The following is a 19364-nucleotide window of genomic DNA, read 5'->3' on the forward strand; positions in this document are numbered from 1 at the left end:
GGGGTCAATGGAGGCCGTGCAAAACGCGTTAGTTGCAGAACGCTTTTGGAAAGGGGCGCGGGAGATCAATACATCGACTGACAAGAAGAAGATGGCTCTCGCCTTCTAGTCATCTTTAGCGAATGCATAAGGGACCCTGTGCGTTTTTTTTTTTTTATTCAACGTATCTAAACAATGACTTGCGCATCTGCAGCCGATTTTGTGGACGCTCAGCACGGGGCCGACGATCAAGAGGTCGCACGGAGGGTTCTGAGATGGCATCGCACGTGGTAAAAGGTAGCGCCTTTTCCATCCTGTGGCAGAGAAGCATCATTTGCCGGCGGGAAGCGCGCGCGAGCCATCGTCTCAGTGCGCGCTGTCTGCTACTCACCGAACATCGCAGGCCTGACGCAGTAACGAAAGTCTTCGTCGCGGAAGTGCTTGTTGCACACAAGACTCGTAGCCGATGGCTACTAGCCGGTTCTTAGCTTTACAACCCATGCTTCACGCAGTTTCTTGTCCCGCGGTTACCGGTGCAGGCTGACACTGGGCTCCGTTGCGTAAGCGCGGCACTGCGGCACCGAGCAGTAGAGAGAGCCCCATGTTCGTCGCCTTCGGAGGCAGTCACTCTATTACAATGGTTTCAAATGAGTAGAAAATGAGAGAAAACTTCCGAATTTGCACAGACCGCAGCGCACGTGGGACTTGCAACTCGTTTTCAAAGCACGCGGCAGTGCTCCACAAGCAGCGACGCGGCCGCTGAGGCAACGTGATCCTGCCAAGCACGTCCACGCCGACGGTGGCGCCGGCGTTTCCAGTGGTGGGCCTCGAGGCCAATACTCCCAGACAATGAGAACGGGTACATGTGTATTACTGTGAAGAAGGTGTTATCTTTTACACCTATTGGCGTCTATATATCCCCTACAATTCAACTTGATCCTAATAGACTAATCGACATTATGGCAGCTCTACCAGGTCCTTATATTATAACAGGTGACTTCAATGCCCATCATCCAATATGGGGAAGCTCGAAGACAAATTAATAGGGCCGTTAAATCATATCCATTGCGTCAGACCACAACCTGTGCCCCCTGAGTGGTGGCAGCCCGACATTTCTGGGAGGGACGACGTATAGCAGCTCCCTCGATTTGACACTGGTGTCGTGTCCCCTAAGTTCAAACGGGCGGCGGTTCACTGATATTGAAAGCAATGGTAGCTTGAGGTCATATTCCGACCTATGTGATAATAGATGGTCTAGAGGCTTCGTCCTCTGTGGTCACTCGACAAACTGACTGGTCGCTTTTTGAAGATCTATAGTGGCAGACACGTGCAAGAATGATTGCTCGCGCAGGTTATAAGTGCAGATGCAATGCAAGATTGTACGCGTTGTTTCACACATTCACCGAAGCGTACGGAGGCTGATATTGAATTAGAAAGGCTTCCTGCGTTACGTCGACGTGCTGAAAGAAGGTACAGGCGTGCCCAGGTACAGGCGCGCCCAAAGGTGCTCATGAGAGCGTTTCCGATCTAGCTATATTAGACACGCTTCTATTAATTGAACTTGGAAGGCGAATACTTCGATGGATTCGAAGTTACCTGACATGAAGGTAATTCTTTTAGGTACTGAAGATGGTCCAACCTCCGACCATCCGTGGCGATTTGCCGCGGCGTCCCGCAAGGCGGCGTTTTAAGCCTGGTCCTATTCAACTTTGCCCTACTTGGCCTCACGGAAGCGCTACCGGAAACAGTCAGTGTCTCGATGTAAGCTGATAACATCTGCGTCTGGGCCCCAGCGACGGTGGCCCCAGCAGTGACACGCATGCTGGTTCGTACAAGGCTACAGAAGGCAGAGTCACAACCACCTGGCTATCTTCGCATGCAAGGCCTAGCAATCTCGACAGAAATATGTGCGCTGGTGGCCTTTACGCGAAAAGCGATGACCAGTTACCCAATATGCGTTAATGGCCAGTCTATCTCTTACAAGCGATGACATCGTTTTTTAGGTGTCTTTGCGGACCGAGACCTCTCCTGGAGCCCTCATGTTTCTCACTTTAAAACTAAACTTGCGTCTGTTGTCCACGTACTGAAATTCATCGCCGGAAAAAAGATGGGGCCACCATTGGGTTCCATGCTACAGCTATACCAAGCACGTTTTATTGGATTATTGCTCTTAAGCTCTCCCGTGCTTTCTAAACCTTGCATGTCGAATATACGACCATCCCAGAGCGTGCAAGCGCAGGCTCTACGCGTTTGCCTCGGCCTACCGCGAAGCACCTCAATAGCCGGAACAGCTATATTGGCTTGAGACCATCCGGTCACGGCGTACGTCATAATCAATGCGCTGAGAGCGCGTATTCTACACATTTCAGGAATGGTGTCAATTCATCTGCCGTGCCTGACAAAACGAAGACCACAGGCGTCTTTTTCCAACTTCGTCAGCTCTCACCTTTCTACCTTGGTCTTGAAGCAAGCAGCTCTAAACTGTTTCCACACTTTCTATACTGACAGAATTCATGTCTACACACATGGCTCTACCACACAGACCAGTTCCACCAGCGCCACCGTCATCCCATCACGACGCATCAATCTCACTTACAAGCTTTGTCACGTGAGCACATCGACTGGTTCAAAGCTTGTTGCCCGCGAGGTGCCGTCGACTATATCAACCAACAACCGCTTATCCATGGGCAGTATTCTGCGACTCAAAGGCGGCTCTACAACGTCTTTCGTCAACACTTCGTCGCGGATCCTATGAACAACCTGTGTCGGAGATACGAGAAATGTTGCCTTATGCGATTGAATAAGGACACAGCGCCGTGTTTCAGTGGTTGCCAAGTAATTGCGGTATCTTCGGCAACGACCTCGCCGATGAAGCTGCCAGAAAAGCACACGCAGAAACAAACCTTGTTTCTATATCTTTATCAAGGATTGACGCGGCTCGACATTTAAGTAAACTGGCGCAGAGCATAACACTGCAGAAGTGGCAAACATCAGAATTCCCATACCATCGATTGTATTCTCTACGCTCACCTCTACGACTGCGGCTGCAACCTGGTTTTTCTCGGGAGGAAGATACAGTCTGCGTCTCTGGGTGTAGCAAGCATTCACCGAAGCCATTTAAGATCGACTCATTTAAGATCGACATGGCCGATAGCGCCGAGTGCAACAACCGTGCTGAAAATGAAACTATTGGGCACCTCTAGTGTTACTGCCCGACTTACGCAAACGAGAGGCTTCGCCTCTGTACTGCTCTAAATATGATATTGGGACCATGGGACTGCCCATCGCAGTTCCGAAAGGCAACGACAGCGCTGCTGCGTTTTCTTAAGGATACCGGACTTATTCACCGTCTGTGATATCAAACGCGGAACTGTCATGTCGGCTGCAACAGTGACTTTCCTTTCCTCCTCTATATCTTTCCTTGCCCCTCTCCCCCTTCCCCAGTGCAGGGTAGCCTACCGGGCTCTGCCCTGATTAACCTCCTGCCTTTCTTTAAATCCTTTTCTCTCTCCTCTTTATTATATAAGGTTCTTCACTACTTTCCATTTAAAGGAAAGCCCATATTGAGTAACATATATATTTATGTTTCACTTTTTGAGCGCACAAATGAACAAGGACGAAAAGCGACGCGTGCACAGCGCTGCTTGTCGCTTTTCGTCTTGTCCATTTGTGCGCTGAAAAAGTGAAACATGGATTACCAACATGCCAAGCATGCGCTCTCTCAAGATATATATTTATATTGCTCTTGCGAATTCAAGTGAACCAAGTTTCGTTTCGCATCTTCCTAAGCCGCCCAGCGTATATGACCGAAGCTGTGGTGCAGTGAAGTAGCACGTCGTCCATTTCTGCGGGGCTCAAAACTCCCACAATCTTATTTTAAGGCGAGAGCTTTAGATCCGTCATAAAACGCGAAAATTGACCGTCGGCATCGACATCAGTGACGCGAAAAATCATAATCACATGATGACATCACCACGTGAGGTCATTATGACGTAACGAATCGCCGGAATTTGTGACGTCACTATGACGTCACACAATGACCTTATCACATGACACCGTCGCTTGGTCAAAGGTGGGCCGATCACGGAGGCAGTGCAAAACCAAGTGAGGTGCAAAAAGCTTTCGCAGGGGGCGGGGAAGGATCAGTGCATCGACTGAGAAGAAAAACAAGATGGCTTTCGCCTTCGAGACATCGCAGGCGAATGAATAAGGGACCCTGTGAGCTTTTTACTAGTTGAATTTGACACTAAGATATTGAGTTTGGTTGACCGGTCTTTTTGGTGTCTTACGATGTGTTCAGTAATCTTGTACTTGCTTCACTCTCCTTATTTATCGATGAAGCATGTACTGAGGCCGTAACTTCTCGTTTGTTATTACAGTCCACGCTGGTATCAGCAGCAAGTGGCAGCGCTTCTTTAAGCACAACCAAAAAAGCTGATTCACGTTGACGCGTTATCACACCACTCCTCTAGTGACGCGCATTTCGTGCTTTGACAAACATTAACTTCCAGATCAACGGTGTCAAGCAACACCTTTCGAAGGTTATCTGAATGATCTACCAACCAGAAATACAAAGGAAGAACTTCTGAGTGAAGTATGGTTCTATGACGTATATAAACACACTGGTGGTCTCACAGTTAGATGCGACATTTATGCTAACAATCTAGTTCTGTGTACTTTTCCGAAAGCATGGGGCGTCGGGAGCAAACCTGCGGGAGAGAGGTGGGAACGAGGCGAGTTAGGGCCTCCGGACACGAGCCCCTTCCCTCTTGTAGGATCCGCTACGGTGTTCCTTTGCCCCTTTGGCTGAGTTTAGACACCTGGCTGAATTCATCCACGGAATTCATTGAGTCAGGTCCTAAACTGAGAACTCATTATTACCGGCTAAAAAATATACTTTCTCTACATCTCAGCTAGTCGGTCGGTCGGTCAGCTGTTAGTTGAACACAGTCACAAAATGCCCAAACAGTGGAGGCAAAAATGACTAAACATTACAATGAGGCATGCGCATTTGAAGACCCGCGCTGTCGCTATATCAGTTCAATATTGTGTCAACAGCGTTAATTTATTTATCACTTATTTACATATACTGAAATCCTATGGAAGGGCTTCAGGTGTAGTGAAAATGGCAAATTAGCATAAACAGGACAAAGGCGAGCAAATAAATTAAAGCAGGTAACATGGTAATGAACACAAGGAAACAAAAAAAAGTGTAAAAGTAAAGCAAATTGTATATTTGAATAAATTTTCGCTCACAGTAGCAGATTACGTTTCAGTGGTAAGGAATAAATACGATATATCGAGTTCTACAGTTGTATAGTACGTGGGCCAAAATCTGCATTTGTATATGTCTATCGTATGATCAAGAAAAAGTATTCGATTCAAATCATGGGAACTTTGAATTTGGAACTGCGACATATTTTATATATGCCATTATAACAAGAGCCTCAAAAGCTCAAAGTACAAAAGCATATTTGGGGGCGTAACTGTGTGCACGAAAACAAAAATTCCATACGCAAATTAGCGGCAAATGCTAGAAAGAGGCATCTTAAATATCCTTGATTATCTCTAATTTTTTTATAGACAGGAGGGCCAGCTTTATGAGAATAATTTTTTATTAAGGTAACGTGAAGTTTTGTACCGCAGGCCGCGTTTTGCAGGTATTTCATCTGATAAGGCACTTCGCCTGAAAAGAAAGTCATGACAACGGTACTCAGTTTTCGAAAATCCATGGTTTGCTCCACACGGTAGCTATTTCGGAATATATTCCGGTGCCACTCCACAGACTTCTGCCATTTATGTGCACCCGATAGCACCAACTTCAGCGCATTGCGAAGACTTCACGATCTTTCGCTGTCCATGCAGGTGCCATTCGAGTGCGGTTCCCATCGCTGGTCAGTCCGCCCGGCAGTGAAGACATCTTTGCGCTTCTTGAGCGCTTGGCACATCTTAACGCCTCTCGTCTTTCTATCCTTCCTTCTTCACGCCTCAGCGTAGGGTAGTTAAATGGGACCACTTTTCGGGCAGCCTCCCTCATTTCTTTATGCTATCCTCATCCATGAACGACGTCATATTATATAGTTGTCGTTCTTGTAAATAGCGCCGGAGTTCCTGCTTAAGAAATTTTGTAGCAAGCTCTATGAATTACAAAGGTTGAGGTCTCTACGATGGTAAAATCATCAGCCGCAGCCACGTAAATAATCACACCTTACGCTTCCTTTCTACCAACTATGTTTATGTTTGTCCGCGGTGCACTGGAAAACTGAGAACTGCGTGCGTTCAGCATCCACACAGAAATGTGTGCCGGTTTCAGCATGCGAGTGTACGTCAAAACATCATGCACCTTTTTTCTTTCGCCTCACTTTACCCTACAGAATTTTTGGTTTGTTCTTATTAATTCGTGTAACTGTTGGACATATTTTAAATCAAAGCTTTCATTGTGAACATCCCCAGGTTTTATTGACCTTTAGTGCTGGTGCGGGCCGCTGCTTTTAATGGTGCATTCGGGTGGTTGTTTCAGAGCGCTCCGGAGGCTCTGAAATATTGATGTAAAAGAGCAACTAAGCGTTACTACTAAAATTAGCTGGCCAATACATGATCAGGAACGGGGATCATGACTTGCATACCTGCTTGTTCTCGTTGCAGAGCTTCAATCTGTTGAATTCACCGTCTTCGAACACAGTCAGAACGCTCTCAAACGACCACCCGAATGCGCCACGCACAAGTCTTGGTGTCTTTCATTTATTGACTACCGGTGTCACGTTCACTTGCGCTTTTCACTTCCGGTCGTTGCGTATTTAAGGAGCGCCTCTGAGGCGCGGTCGTTCATAAATGATCGTCGACCTCGTGCACATCAGACGGCGTTACCAAAAAGGAGGGTGGATGGAGCCCAGGAAAACATGTGTGCTTATTGTAGGGCCGTGTGCATCTGAGCACTGGATTTCGAAACGACGCCCAGATATGATAAGCTTCGCTGTACTTAGATTAGAGCAGGGTGCGTTGGATCTGCCGCAATTTATTGTTGCGATAGCAATTATGTGGACACTCGATGATCATTCTTGCCGTCGCCGTGATGTTCCGTATTAAGTCCAAATCGATAACGTCTCCCGTCATGTCGTATGTTTTATGTGCGAGTGAAAGCGTGTGAGGGCAGCCGACGATCGCTGCTCATGCAGAGAGGAAACCTGCCGGCCGGCTTTTGTCGCGCGAAAGGCCCGTGGAGAAGGAGTCAGAAGGGTGGTTGCGTGGCTCCGGCAGGGAATGCGTACTTTGACCGATCGGGCGTGGTCGCCCGCGGTCGCACGCGCCGTACCTGTAGCGGAGGTCAGCATACGGGTCATATCTTTGTACGTCTTGTACTCTCATCGCAGATCTTGCGTTCAAGTTATAGAAAACACAAAAGGTCACTTCGATCGCTGCAGCGGCCGCTTTCCTCAACGAGTTACTAACCTTACTTCGTATAAAATTCTAATTTGTCACTGTCGCATTCATTGTTTCCGCCTTGCGGCGAAACTCTGACGTTTTGCATTTGCAGTGACCTACATATGATGTAATATTTTAATGGGGATCTGTCTTATATTGCGTAGGGCGAAAGCAAAGCCGCTTCCATCACATCGCTTCAATGACTGGCATTGCAGTTAGTACGCAAGTGTGTATTACAAAGGTACGAAAATGCGTATAGCTCAGAATTGGGTGGACGGAAAATCTAAAGTTACTCGTGTTGTTCTCTTTCTCTACATTTATGAAATCCTCTGCTACTAGTACCCCACCGTGGCATACGCGAAGAATAAGATGATGATCGTGATGACGATGACGATGAAGGTGGTTGTAATGAAACCTCGTTAAAACTCGAATAGTGGTCGAACTGATCGATGCTCTGTCACAAGTGCGATGCTATCTATATTCTTACTCCAATCAAATACACCTTCGTCATTTAAAACAACGAAACGATGCTTAGGATGCTCTTACGAGTGGTAAGTAACGAGGATATAATTTATTACTCATCAATGGGACGTACTCATGAATGGGAATGCAACCAGCGGGACGCTGCTGAGAAGAAACAGATGACGACGAGGTGCGCGTGTGGTTCGTGGCGCATGCTTTGGTTGGTGCTCGGGGCTGGGCACTGCCCGGACGCTGCAGGCCATGACCGGGGCTGGGCGTGGACGCCGATGGCATAGCAAGGCCCAGCAGGACCTTGCCATGGACAGACTGCTAAGGCTCAGACGCGGCCGTGTCCCACCAATATACACACGCAAAATTGACAAATTTCGGGCTCTGCCCGAAACTGGCATAGCCAGGGGGGGAGGAAAGGTGGTAAACCCTCCCCCCTGGCTACGCCGGTGACCTTGCGGTAAGCATACGGCCGTTCACAGCGATAGGGAAGATTGCTTTACAGCGAAGCGTCAAAATGGTAGGGCCAGCGCCATTTCATGATCGCCAATTCGTGTGTCACCGCCTGTAGGTATACGTGCCCTTGGAGTGTGGATGACATGTTCGCTGCGAAAGTTTCAGACACGGACGTTGCAACAGGCAACCACATCGCGAGTTGGGCTAGTTCGTAAACGTTCATGATTAAACATTACTATAGGCGGTTACTGATGTGACGAATGATGATCCACGGTCCTCTCGCAGGTGTCGACACCATCGCACGTGAATTGATGTCCATTTGACCCTGTAAGCAAACCAAAAAGAAAGAGGGTAGAATTGTCAGAACATTGTCACAGCGTCTCTCTCAGTTCAAGCAGATAGTAATTGATAGTAATATTTTAGCATTGTTTGTCCGCAGTGCAACTTTGACCAATATTCTGTAGCATCATACATCGGCCTCCGAGATGCAAGTGTTGCACGCCGCATTTATGACGGTCGTACATGCCGACACGCGTCTACCAGTCACCTCCAAGATCGCACAGGCGCCTTTCTCTGCATGTGCTGTTGAGATCCTGGAGACTACAGCCATGCTGTCGAAAGATATTCTTAGCGTTGCTGATGAAGCAGTTTCATTTTATGGCGAAGCTGTGTACGGCTAAGGTTCCATGTATATTTCGTTTCGATGCATCCATGCGTCAACAAACATTCACACATCCTCTCACGAATTCGCGTAACACGACTCGAAGGCGAAAAGCCATCTTTTTTCTTCTCATTCGATAGTATTCATCTCACCGCCCACCCCCTGAAGCTTTCTGCAACTCGCGTCGTGCTGCCATGCCTCCGGGATCGGCCCACTTTTCACCAAGCGAAGACGTCCTGTGATGACGTCACATTATTTTGGATGCCGACACGACGCGCGTAACTCATGGGAACGAAGTGGACGGGGCAACAACCACTGTCGTAGCTCAACTGGTAGAGCTTCGGAGGCGTAATTAGAAGGTTGTGGGTTCGGACCCCACCAACGGCAAAAGGTGTGTTTTTGGTCCACTTTAATTCGTTTCATTTTATGTGAAAACTGCTACACTACGGTAAAAGAGAACAAGCAATGTTCCTTACGCTTTCCTTGGCTTAATCGACTGTGGAATTATTTAGCTCATTACAATTGCGCTATGCGGAAGGGCGCTATGGACACGTGCGGTATGAACTGAAATATTTCATTTTTATTTTAAATAATACGTGCTATTTCTTCATCTGCTTAGTTGCTGCTGCATGTATAATAACGGTAAACACCGAAAGACTAGGCAGTAAAAATTAGACTCGGCTGTTATAGGACCAATTCCTGTAAGGCAATGCTTGCGCAAAATAATAAGACCAAACAGGACAATGAACTAAGAACGCTCTACGTGTACTTAATTACGAAAACAAGTGTCGGTATTAAAACTGATTCCATTCAGTAAACGGGGGCACAACGGCGATTCAAGCGATCATTCGAGCACGTAAGGGCCAGGTCAGTAAGAATCACTAGAGTAATCAGGGCGGGTGGTTTGAGACTCCCCTGAACTGTTTACACAACAAGCGAGGCTGTAGAAGCTTGGCATATCTCCAGACTTGAAGACGCCTGTGTTAGTCATTTGTCCATCTGCATTGAATGAAGACGAAATTAACTTGCCAAGCAAGATGTGACAGTGCATCGGTTCTTTTGTTTTATCGTTTTTATGCAAAGGGATATGCTGTGCCGTGTTGGTCATGCGCAGTGATTATGAGGTGGTTATCGGGAATGTATAGATGTGCTTTCTTATGGAATAAAGTTCAGTTGTTAGTCTGCGCTAGTCCTTGTGTACGTTTTTTCGCTGTGTCCTCGGCGCAAATTTTCTACTATGCAGCCAAACCAACTAGCCCGCCTTTCCGTCTTATTGCAGGCATTTTGCGTCTTACCATTTGCGAAGGGCCAAGCTCCAGGCGGTACTTGAGCACCAGCTTTGCCATCGCCAGTTTCAGCTTTAGCATGGCCATGCTTTTGCCGACGCAGTTTCGCGGCCCCACGCCGAAAGGCATATACGCAGCCTTTATCAGCTCAGCGTCGTTTTCGGGGGCAAACCTGGAAGAGCATGCACCGAAACACTTGAGGCTCATTCGCGCCTGCGACTAGCACCGGTCACGCGACTATTCACGCCTGGCGACCAAAAAGTGACTCAAGGTGACGTATGTTCACACCTACGTGCGTCTTATACCCGTCGCCGCACTGAAGACGCGTCTCCTCGCATTGCCCTGTAAAATAAGCTGACGTCCATTTCTGACGCATGTGATTGATTTAGAGGTTTGCTAATGCAGTCTCGCGACTGAGAAAAAGCAGTCGCTTTGCGACTAACCTGGTCGCGCGACCGGCGCTAGTCGTATGTGTGAACGTCACCTCTGTAAAAGATCAGATTCAAAAACGGCTGCAGTATTCGAAAACGGAGCATGTAGATACGCATGTGACCGGTGTACCTTCGAGGCCCTCGTTTCTGTACGCGCGCCGGCACCGGGTTTTGCGCCTACGTCGTCGCCACTTAGATCTGTGAATTATAAAAGCTTCGCATAAAAACACGTCAACAGAATGACTAGCCCCTCTTATAGGATAGCTAAAGCACAGTTTGGGGCGAACACCCGGTCTGCCTACTCAAGACACGTAAAAAGTCGGCATCGTTTTCGCGGACAGCCACAGGGTCGATGCGAATGAAATTTGCTTCATTTGGGAGACAGAGAGAAAGAGAGACTCTTTATTAGAAAAACAGAGGTTTTTTCCCGGCGTGTATATAACCGCTGGCGTGCTACTTTGTATAGGGATGGGGAGTGAGACTAAAATGTTCCGGAACATAGGGAAGAAAATAATAATAAGAAGAAAGAATATAAGCAATTATAAAGCAAAATTCTAATAACTGTAGGAAGCACAATTTTTATTCGATGCGCGAAACTTTCATAAAAGTTATGTTTCATAACGTTATATTTCCAAGAAAAACTATTTATATATGAATTTCACGTGTTATCATGTGTACAGTGAATTCAACTGTGGACAGAAACGCGGGCTTGTGAACGTTGCAGGCAAAGTGAAGTGTTGCCAGTGATCTTTTCATTTTCATATTATATTTCATTTCATTTCATTTATTTTATCTTCAATCGCACAAAGCTTTACATTCCTTATATTCTTTATATCTGTTCCAGTTTCCTATTCGATTTGTGTACCTGTTTAAATATCTTAGTGGTTCGTTTTCTATTTTTTGTGCTGTGGAACATAAATAAATGTGTAGCTGCGGTGCTGTATACACCCTGAGAAAAAAAAAAGAGTATGTGTGACTCCTTTTGGGTACTCCTGACTTGCCACGTATGACTCTCTTTAAAGAGGCACGTCAACTCTTGTTGTACTCATCATTGTACTCATCACTACTCTATTCTGAGAGTCGTGTGACCCACAAGAGAGTTAACGTTCCTCTTTAAAACTGGCAAGTCAGGACTACCCGAAAAGAGTCACACATATTCTTTTTTTTATTAAAAGTGTATATCTCATTCGCTCGACAGTAGCCAAATAAAATAAAGAACAAAATAGCGAAATTTACAAATGCACAAATGTGCACCAATGGCTGATATTGGGCTTACGTGGATTGGACCTGTTAGATAATAAAGCGCGAACAAATTTATTATTACATGAACTTTCTGCATAAGTGCAATAATTACAATTATTATGGGATTTTTCAAAGGTTCTCACAATTCAGCGGCATATTTCAGAGGGAATGCACCAATTTGAACCGATTTAGACACGTCATGAGTTGTTATTCACTGTATTGTAATGTCCATTCCAACTGCCGAGTTGTTCAGCTGAAAACTTGACAGTACCGTTTTTATAAAGATTGCTATCGCCATAGCACAAACTGACGCCTATTATATAATCAGCGATTCACAAACGGCAGAACGCAAACTTTGCGAATGGCAGAATTTCCCCTGAGGGCACTGGTATTCTTAGAACAGGCAAAACAATGCATTACGACAGATGTGTCTACATTCTATGGTTCCCAGCCCACACAAACGGCCCTACGGGATAGGTCAACCCTAACGAGGCAGCATACTACGTAGCTCGTGGATCCCTCGTCTCCCGATGTGCGGGAGGAGAGAATGACTACATTCAATAACATTACTAAACATTATAAATTGCAGAGGTGCGTTTACCCACCACCTCACCCTAAACTCCTCAAGTCGCCGTCTGTCCAATGGCGACAGTTAGTTGCAAACCTAGTCATATAAGAGTCCGGTACTACTACATGTTATACATCCAGATATATACGCGACCGATCAATGCAGAGATTGTGATGCACGAGCTACCTTGGAACACATGCTATGGAAATGCCAGGGATTTAAAAAAATCACAGCATATCCACGGAGTGAATGATGATTAGTGGGCGAAGCTGCGGAGGTTCATCGGTAAACCGTGAATCTTCCGTGAATTCTGCCCAGTACATCATCACCGACGTGAGATCGGGCGCGTTTATTACTAAAGGTTCGGTGAGTTATGACGACTTGCAGCTCCTTTTAATTTTACATGTACGCTGTGAATTTTCATTGTTTAGAAAACCATTGCTTTAGAAAACATCCTGGCTCTTTCGTTAAGCAGCTGCGTCTTTTCGTTTGCTGTTAGAAAATCTGGCGTTCTTTCGTTTTGCACTTTTAGAAAACATCTGGCGTCTTTCGTTGGTTTATTTCATCAATCAACGGCGTTTTGAACAAATTTTTATTGTTTAAATCACGCGCAGGAGAAATCTCACCAGGCACTACCTTGGAGGTAAACAATGGCTGCTAATGGGAATGAGACACAGAAGAAGTTGGCTTTTAGCTAACACTTACACTTCTACTTCTACTAACGTTTCCTACTGAACATGCCAATGGCTGCTAATGGGGAATGAGAGACAGAAGAATTCGGCTTTTAGTTAACGCGCACGCTGCGATTTTTTATTGTTCAACACGCACAGGAAAAATCTCCCACCGGCACCACCTTGGAGGTCAAGATCTGGTACTAGCGTTACGACTGGTTACGCCCTACTACGAGGGACGAACGGGTGCCGCCTTAAGGAGCTTCGCCCCTAAAATTTGAAGGACACTTTGTAAATTCCAAGGTGTGTTCGGTGAAAGCCTGTGGCGCCATTAGACTCCGCCGACGGATGCCGCCGATGGACGCCGCCGCCGCGTTGCGCAACAGTTACGCAACGCGCGTTGGAAGGAGCAACGCACATCTGTTGCTATGCGCCGCCGTGCCATCACGTGATTGCTGAGAGAGTGTGAGGGGGAGAAGCCACAGCTGGCACCTTCCAGGGCACGGACGGACGGCGGCGGTCGGACGGACACCGCGAGTATGAGACATTAAATGCTTTCGCCTTAATACACAGTAATGAGAACGCGGCCTCCACCGACAGCCTCCGCGTGCGTTGGCGGACCGCCACCGGGGTGTATAGAGCTTTTAAAGACTATCGTCTTTGAAAGCTCTCTACACGTTCAGACATATAGTGAACCACATTGGTTTAGCTGTCGAGGCGAATACTTTCGAATTCAATAAAACAGAGGCACCTGGGTTGCTATGTAGGATGGCCCGAGCTTCTCTGGAACACGAGTTTGCTCCGAGCTCGCACTACAGCGGTCAGGACAGGAAGACAGTGCGGAGCGCGCGACAGCAGCGTTGATAAAAACGGCTGCAAGAATGAACATGGCGTCACAAACGCATGCGCGGCATTTGCGGCGGTTTTCAAGAAAACGCCGCGTGCGAACGCGTCAGCGCCGCCATTCAGTCTACATTTCAACAGTGCAACGATGTCAGCGTGATGGTCGCGCTATTTTTTTTACCAACTGAACATCGCGCCTCCTACAGGTGCGTTCGTGTGCGTTCGTTCTCTTTCGGGCAAGTTCTTTCCTTCCACCTGCAGCATGGAAATTTCCACTCCCGAAGGCAACAAGGGCGCACACACGGCACTCTCGTGCAGCTCGTTTCGCTTCTATCGAATAACACAGATAAATAATTGGACAGATTACTGCTACTTACATTACACGTCTGAAGATTTTTTGTAGCAACGAATCGCTAGAAACAATGTCTCCACAAACAATAAATAGTAACATTTCTCGCCGCAAATGCCAACAAGGGCGCTTGCTTCATGATTGTGAGTGGTACGTTGGGAGCGCGGTGAAATTGAATGCGAGACATCGTAGTTACGTGATGATATAACCTTTAGTTCTTCGTGCGTGTGTGCATAGTCTGTGCGATTAATCTCATAGATGAATCGTGCCTCTCGCTGGCGTGGCGGCGTGAGCACTGCTCCTCGGCAAGAGCAAACGCGGTGGGCGGACCCGATCTTCGCCGCGGGCGTCTGTCAATCAGACTGATTGACGCGCGAACTCGGGTACAAACTCGTTGATTATGAGAAGGCCCCAGTTCAACTCATGACTGTCATGTTAATTAGCATGGCCTTATTTAGCTCGACCTTAGCTCTGCACTGTTTCATTCGCATGATCGTAGTAAGGCGTGGCTTAATTAGCTCGGTCTTAGCATGATCTGGCTTAATTAGCTTGTTCATAGCATGTTCTCACTTAATTAGCTAGGTATACCGCCCAGCCAATGAGCTAATCAGCCGGGCGCACGTGCTCGGGGAGCGAGCAGATGATGAAGAGGAGTACGAAGAGGGCGTGCGCTGGCTGAGCAACGCGCTAGAATGAACAGGCCAATCATGATGATTATACACGTGGTCTCGGCGATTAGCTCCGGCCGCGGTGTTGTAAGGTGCTCGGCCGGAGCTAATCTCAGAGGCCACGGTGCTGATTATTCTAAAGGATACTTAGTGCAGACATTAAATGCTTGAAAATGAGCTTAAACAGCCCGTGCCGGTAAAAGTATCGTTAGTAAAAGTTTCTGGCACTTTTCTTCCAGGGGTGCACTTCTGCACTCAGTGGAACGACAAACAAGTGAAAGAAGATGCCTCTGGTTTCAAGACACCACCCAAGTTTGTCGACCGTCCTTGACATGACGCCGCGTTCCATCGTAACCAATGGAATGCAGTGCGCGCTGAGGAATGGATCTACCTTTTCCTATTGTTAGCTCGTTCAAAAGGAGGTGTCGCCAGAGCTCTGAAAGACTCCGAGTTTCGCCAAACTCGGGCCATCCTGCATAGTACCCCTGAACCAGGTCGGCGCTTATTTGTTATCGAAACACAACTTAACAACTCGACACGGTCTCGCCGCCATATGTGCTGAAATCCTAAATAATTCCGTGCATTTCGGCTGTAGCTCAAGTCAACTAGGAAGCGCGAGTTTCAGTTACTTCGCGCAGGAAAAAAACGGCCGCCAGCGCACCATGAGCGTGACACGTAAGTCATGCTGTACATGACATGCGTGTCATGATTTTCATGTTAACTCGTGTCATTTATGTTCGTCACACAGTGACGTCACAAGATACGAATTTTGGTGTATACGTCAAGCTAGCGAAACGGCCGCCAGCGCACCATGAGCGTGGCATGTAAATCATGCTGTACAAGACATGTGTGTCATGATTTTCATGTTATGACTTGTCATTTATGTTCGTCATACAGTCATGTTATGCCATACCAATTTTGGTTTACATTCGATTAACCAAGCGACCAGCAGAGCACAAAGTCGTAGGCGGCTAGATAGATAGATAGATAGATAGATAGATAGATAGATAGATAGATAGATAGATAGATAGATAGATAGATAGATAGATAGATAGATAGATAGATAGATAGATAGATAGATAGATAGATAGATAGATAGATAGATAGATAGATAGATAGATAGATAGATAGATAGATAATGATAGATAGATAGATAGCGATAGATAGATAGATAGATAGATAGATAGATAGATAGATAGATAGATAGATAGATAGATAGATAGATAGATACGCTCAAAGTCGCAGAAGTTCGCTAAGAAATGCTTCGCATTACAAAAAAACACTATCCCACCTGCCAGGGTTGAACTGCAGAGGTTCAGGCCAGAAGCGTGGGTCCCTCTGGATCTGGTATAACGGCACCATGAAGCACGTCCCGGCCTTGAACTGTGTGCCCTTGTAGGCGAAGTCATCCTTGGCTTGTCTCGTCACGAAGCTGCAGAATGCGCAGGCGCGGCTTTGTGTAGGTACACATTTCGCCGGCACTATAATGCGCAGAGAGTGTGCCGCACTCCATGAGCAAGCGCTCGGCATCGTGGTGTTCTTTCACCGCGACCAGGGAAGTGAAGGGATGCAAAAGAAAAAAGATAAAAAAAGATGAAGGCAGCTTCGCACTAGCGGTGGCAAGCCTGAAGAAATTGCGGAGCTGTGCGGCATCTTTATTTCTCTGTAGTTTTCCCTCTCTTTCTTCGTCTCTCTTTTTCTCTCACCTCTCTGTTTTTTCTATGTGTCTTTGTCTGTATTTATTTCTCTTTTTTCCTTTCTTTCTCCCCTCCTCCTATCTATCCCACTCACCCTCACATCTCTCCTCCTCGCCCTAACTTCCCTTACCCACACCGTTGCTATGCTATACTATACAAGCTTATGCTATGATCTGCTAGCGTGCCTGGATAGCCGAGTGGTTACGACGCTCGCTTTCGAATCGTGGGTACGCGGGTTCGAATCGCGCCTCGCCGATAATTTTTTTTTTCGGCAAGAATTTCGTTTTCTTTCTTTCTATCTCTCTGTACTCGTTCTCTCGCCCATCAGGGTTGTTGCATCCCACGCCGTACAAATATGCGCATGTGTTCTGGGAGCGAAGCCGAAGATGAAGAAGAGGACGAAGAGGAAATATAGCAGCCGGGTGCACGTGTTCGGGGAGCGAGCAGAAGATGAAGAAGGCCGATCATGACGATGATAGTTTTCTGATGACTACGCATTGTCTGCAGAGAAGCTTAGCAGCACCACCGTTTAAAAAAATCACCATCCGAGCGCTCGGTACAGATGGTTAACCCGCAAAGCTGATACGTGCGGCCCCAGTGTTTATCACTGGTCAATTCCGACGGTTCATATTAAAGCCTTTCTCAGTTATTGGCTACGTCTGACCAGATACATTAATTGGTGCTTGCCGCCCGTGTCTTCATCTTTAATGACACAGAGGTGAGCAGTGGAATTTGCGCAATTTCTTTGAGACATACGCCTTTTGCCCGCGGACGACTTCATCATTTGAGTGGACCTGTAGTGAGTAGTGGGGCTTGCCCAATTCTATGTGGCATATGCGCGCTAGGAATTTTTGCGCGCATAGACGGACAAATTTTGATTTTGTCTACATACAACTTCCCTGTAGAGAGAGAGATAATTTGTGTCCTGTTGTGGCTATGAAGAAAATTCGTAGCATTGTTAATGACAAGCTTACGTAAGACCCGGAGGGTAGAGCCGCAATGTCTCCTTGGTTACTTGCTCGAGGTAATCCAGACTTTTTATAACAGTCTCGAAGTCCAACTTGCCCTGCATGAAAAGCGACATAACGAAAAAAAACAATCGTTTCTTACGGGACGCTCTCTCGAAACTTGACACCCTCAGTAAAAGTGCTCTCGAAACTTGACACCCTCAGTCCTACTGAGCTACGCCGTTGGTCATGACCAGCCGTACCTCAGTGGTACAGCATCGGACGCGTTATTCGAAGGTCGCAAGTTCGGTCCCTGCAGGCGGCAAGTTATCTTTCCGTCCTCTTTACTTTCTTCACATTTATATCCTAATTAATACAAATAACATCCCCTATACTTTCCTTGGCATTGTTGTCTGTTAGTTCCCATTAATATTGTGTCTAACAAATAAAAACGAGCTCTTAAAAGCCATCTTCTTTCCTTCATTCAACGTCATCAGCCACATGCAGCATCAACAAAGTGCACGTACTACCTTACAGATGTGTAGTGGGTACCTCGCTTATCCGCAGAAAGACGAATAATGGCGTAGTGGGTGCTGCCCTACTTCACAAAAAAAACATGGCTGATCTCTCTGTCATAGGAATCGGTATAACACGAAAGTGAAACGTGTCTTCACAGACGTAGTTGAGCGTTTGTTGTGCATTCTTTCGCCCAAGGCCGAATGAATGAATGCTACTGCACCAAATTGTAATGACACGCGAAGAACGGCAAGCAGCTCGAAACTTGCAACGCACTGCTCAAGCAGAACGGACGCACGGAACGAACATACACAGGATGAGAGCGAAACTGTCACATTTGTAACCTTATTTCTGCGTGAGCACCGCGCTCCTTTCGCAAAAGCGGCCGCTGCAGTGAGCCAAGTGACTTTCGTGCTCTCAACGCAAGACGTACGAACCACCGCGATCACGAGATAAGTGCACGGACGAGCGACCGCGCCCTGTAGAGGCGGGCGCTTGTCGCAACGGCAGCGACTTTTAAAGCGCGCTCTGCTAAACGCTCTACGAGCCCTTCGCGCCATCTCGCTAGTGATAACGAAAACACACTGTAACACCGATCTCTGAGTACCGCCACCGGCAAATAGTGCATATAAATAGCTCGCCGTTAGCATTGCGAAGACCATGCCGTCCGTGGCCGAATCATTTCGTGCTGCGTGCTGCGGAGCGAGGGGTCGTAAGTTCGATTCCCGGTGATGGAACTTTTTCTTCTGTTTTTTTTTGCCCACTGTTATTCTTTATATTTTACAACGTCATATCCGTAACGGAAATACGTCAGTGGAGCCGTGGTGGACCCCGGCATAAAACACTTTCGTGTTAAAATTATGATTTAGAGCATAGTCGATGTCCTGCGGAAAGCCAACACTTCAAACACATTTGGCCTTGCCCCAACACCAAGCTGTGCTCAGAAGTCGCATTAGGCAGTATCGTTTTCGTTTGGTAATTTTTTTTAGTGTTTGCAACTTTAAAAACCACAACTAATATAAATCCACTATGATAGAACCTCGGTTATAGTTGCGTATTTTCAAATAAGTGAAATAAAATAAATTACGATGCAAGAAATGGTATCGACGAATTCTATCGCACCTTTTCTTGGACGTTTTTTCCGGGTATTGGCGAGG

At 46.8% G+C, this 19364-nt stretch overlaps 1 protein-coding gene across 1 annotated transcript in view; it reads right to left on the minus strand.

Moving 5' to 3' along the window:
- Window positions 1-8334: 8334 nt before the first annotated feature.
- LOC125758860 (cytochrome P450 3A15-like) overlaps window positions 8335-19364 on the minus strand; it is an 11229-nt gene continuing 199 nt past the window's right edge. Inside the window, exons 2-5 of the mRNA XM_049416545.1 lie at window positions 17719-17810; window positions 16339-16479; window positions 10285-10447; window positions 8335-8653 (exon numbers count right to left, since the gene is read on the minus strand). Of these exons, the coding sequence (XP_049272502.1) occupies window positions 8564-8653; window positions 10285-10447; window positions 16339-16479; window positions 17719-17810 (486 nt within the window). The 3' untranslated portion in view covers window positions 8335-8563. The remainder of the gene's footprint in view (window positions 8654-10284; window positions 10448-16338; window positions 16480-17718; window positions 17811-19364) is intronic.

The sequence above is a fragment of the Rhipicephalus sanguineus genome, chromosome 6 (assembly GCF_013339695.2).
Source record: "Rhipicephalus sanguineus isolate Rsan-2018 chromosome 6, BIME_Rsan_1.4, whole genome shotgun sequence".
Taxonomy (NCBI): domain Eukaryota; kingdom Metazoa; phylum Arthropoda; class Arachnida; order Ixodida; family Ixodidae; genus Rhipicephalus; species Rhipicephalus sanguineus.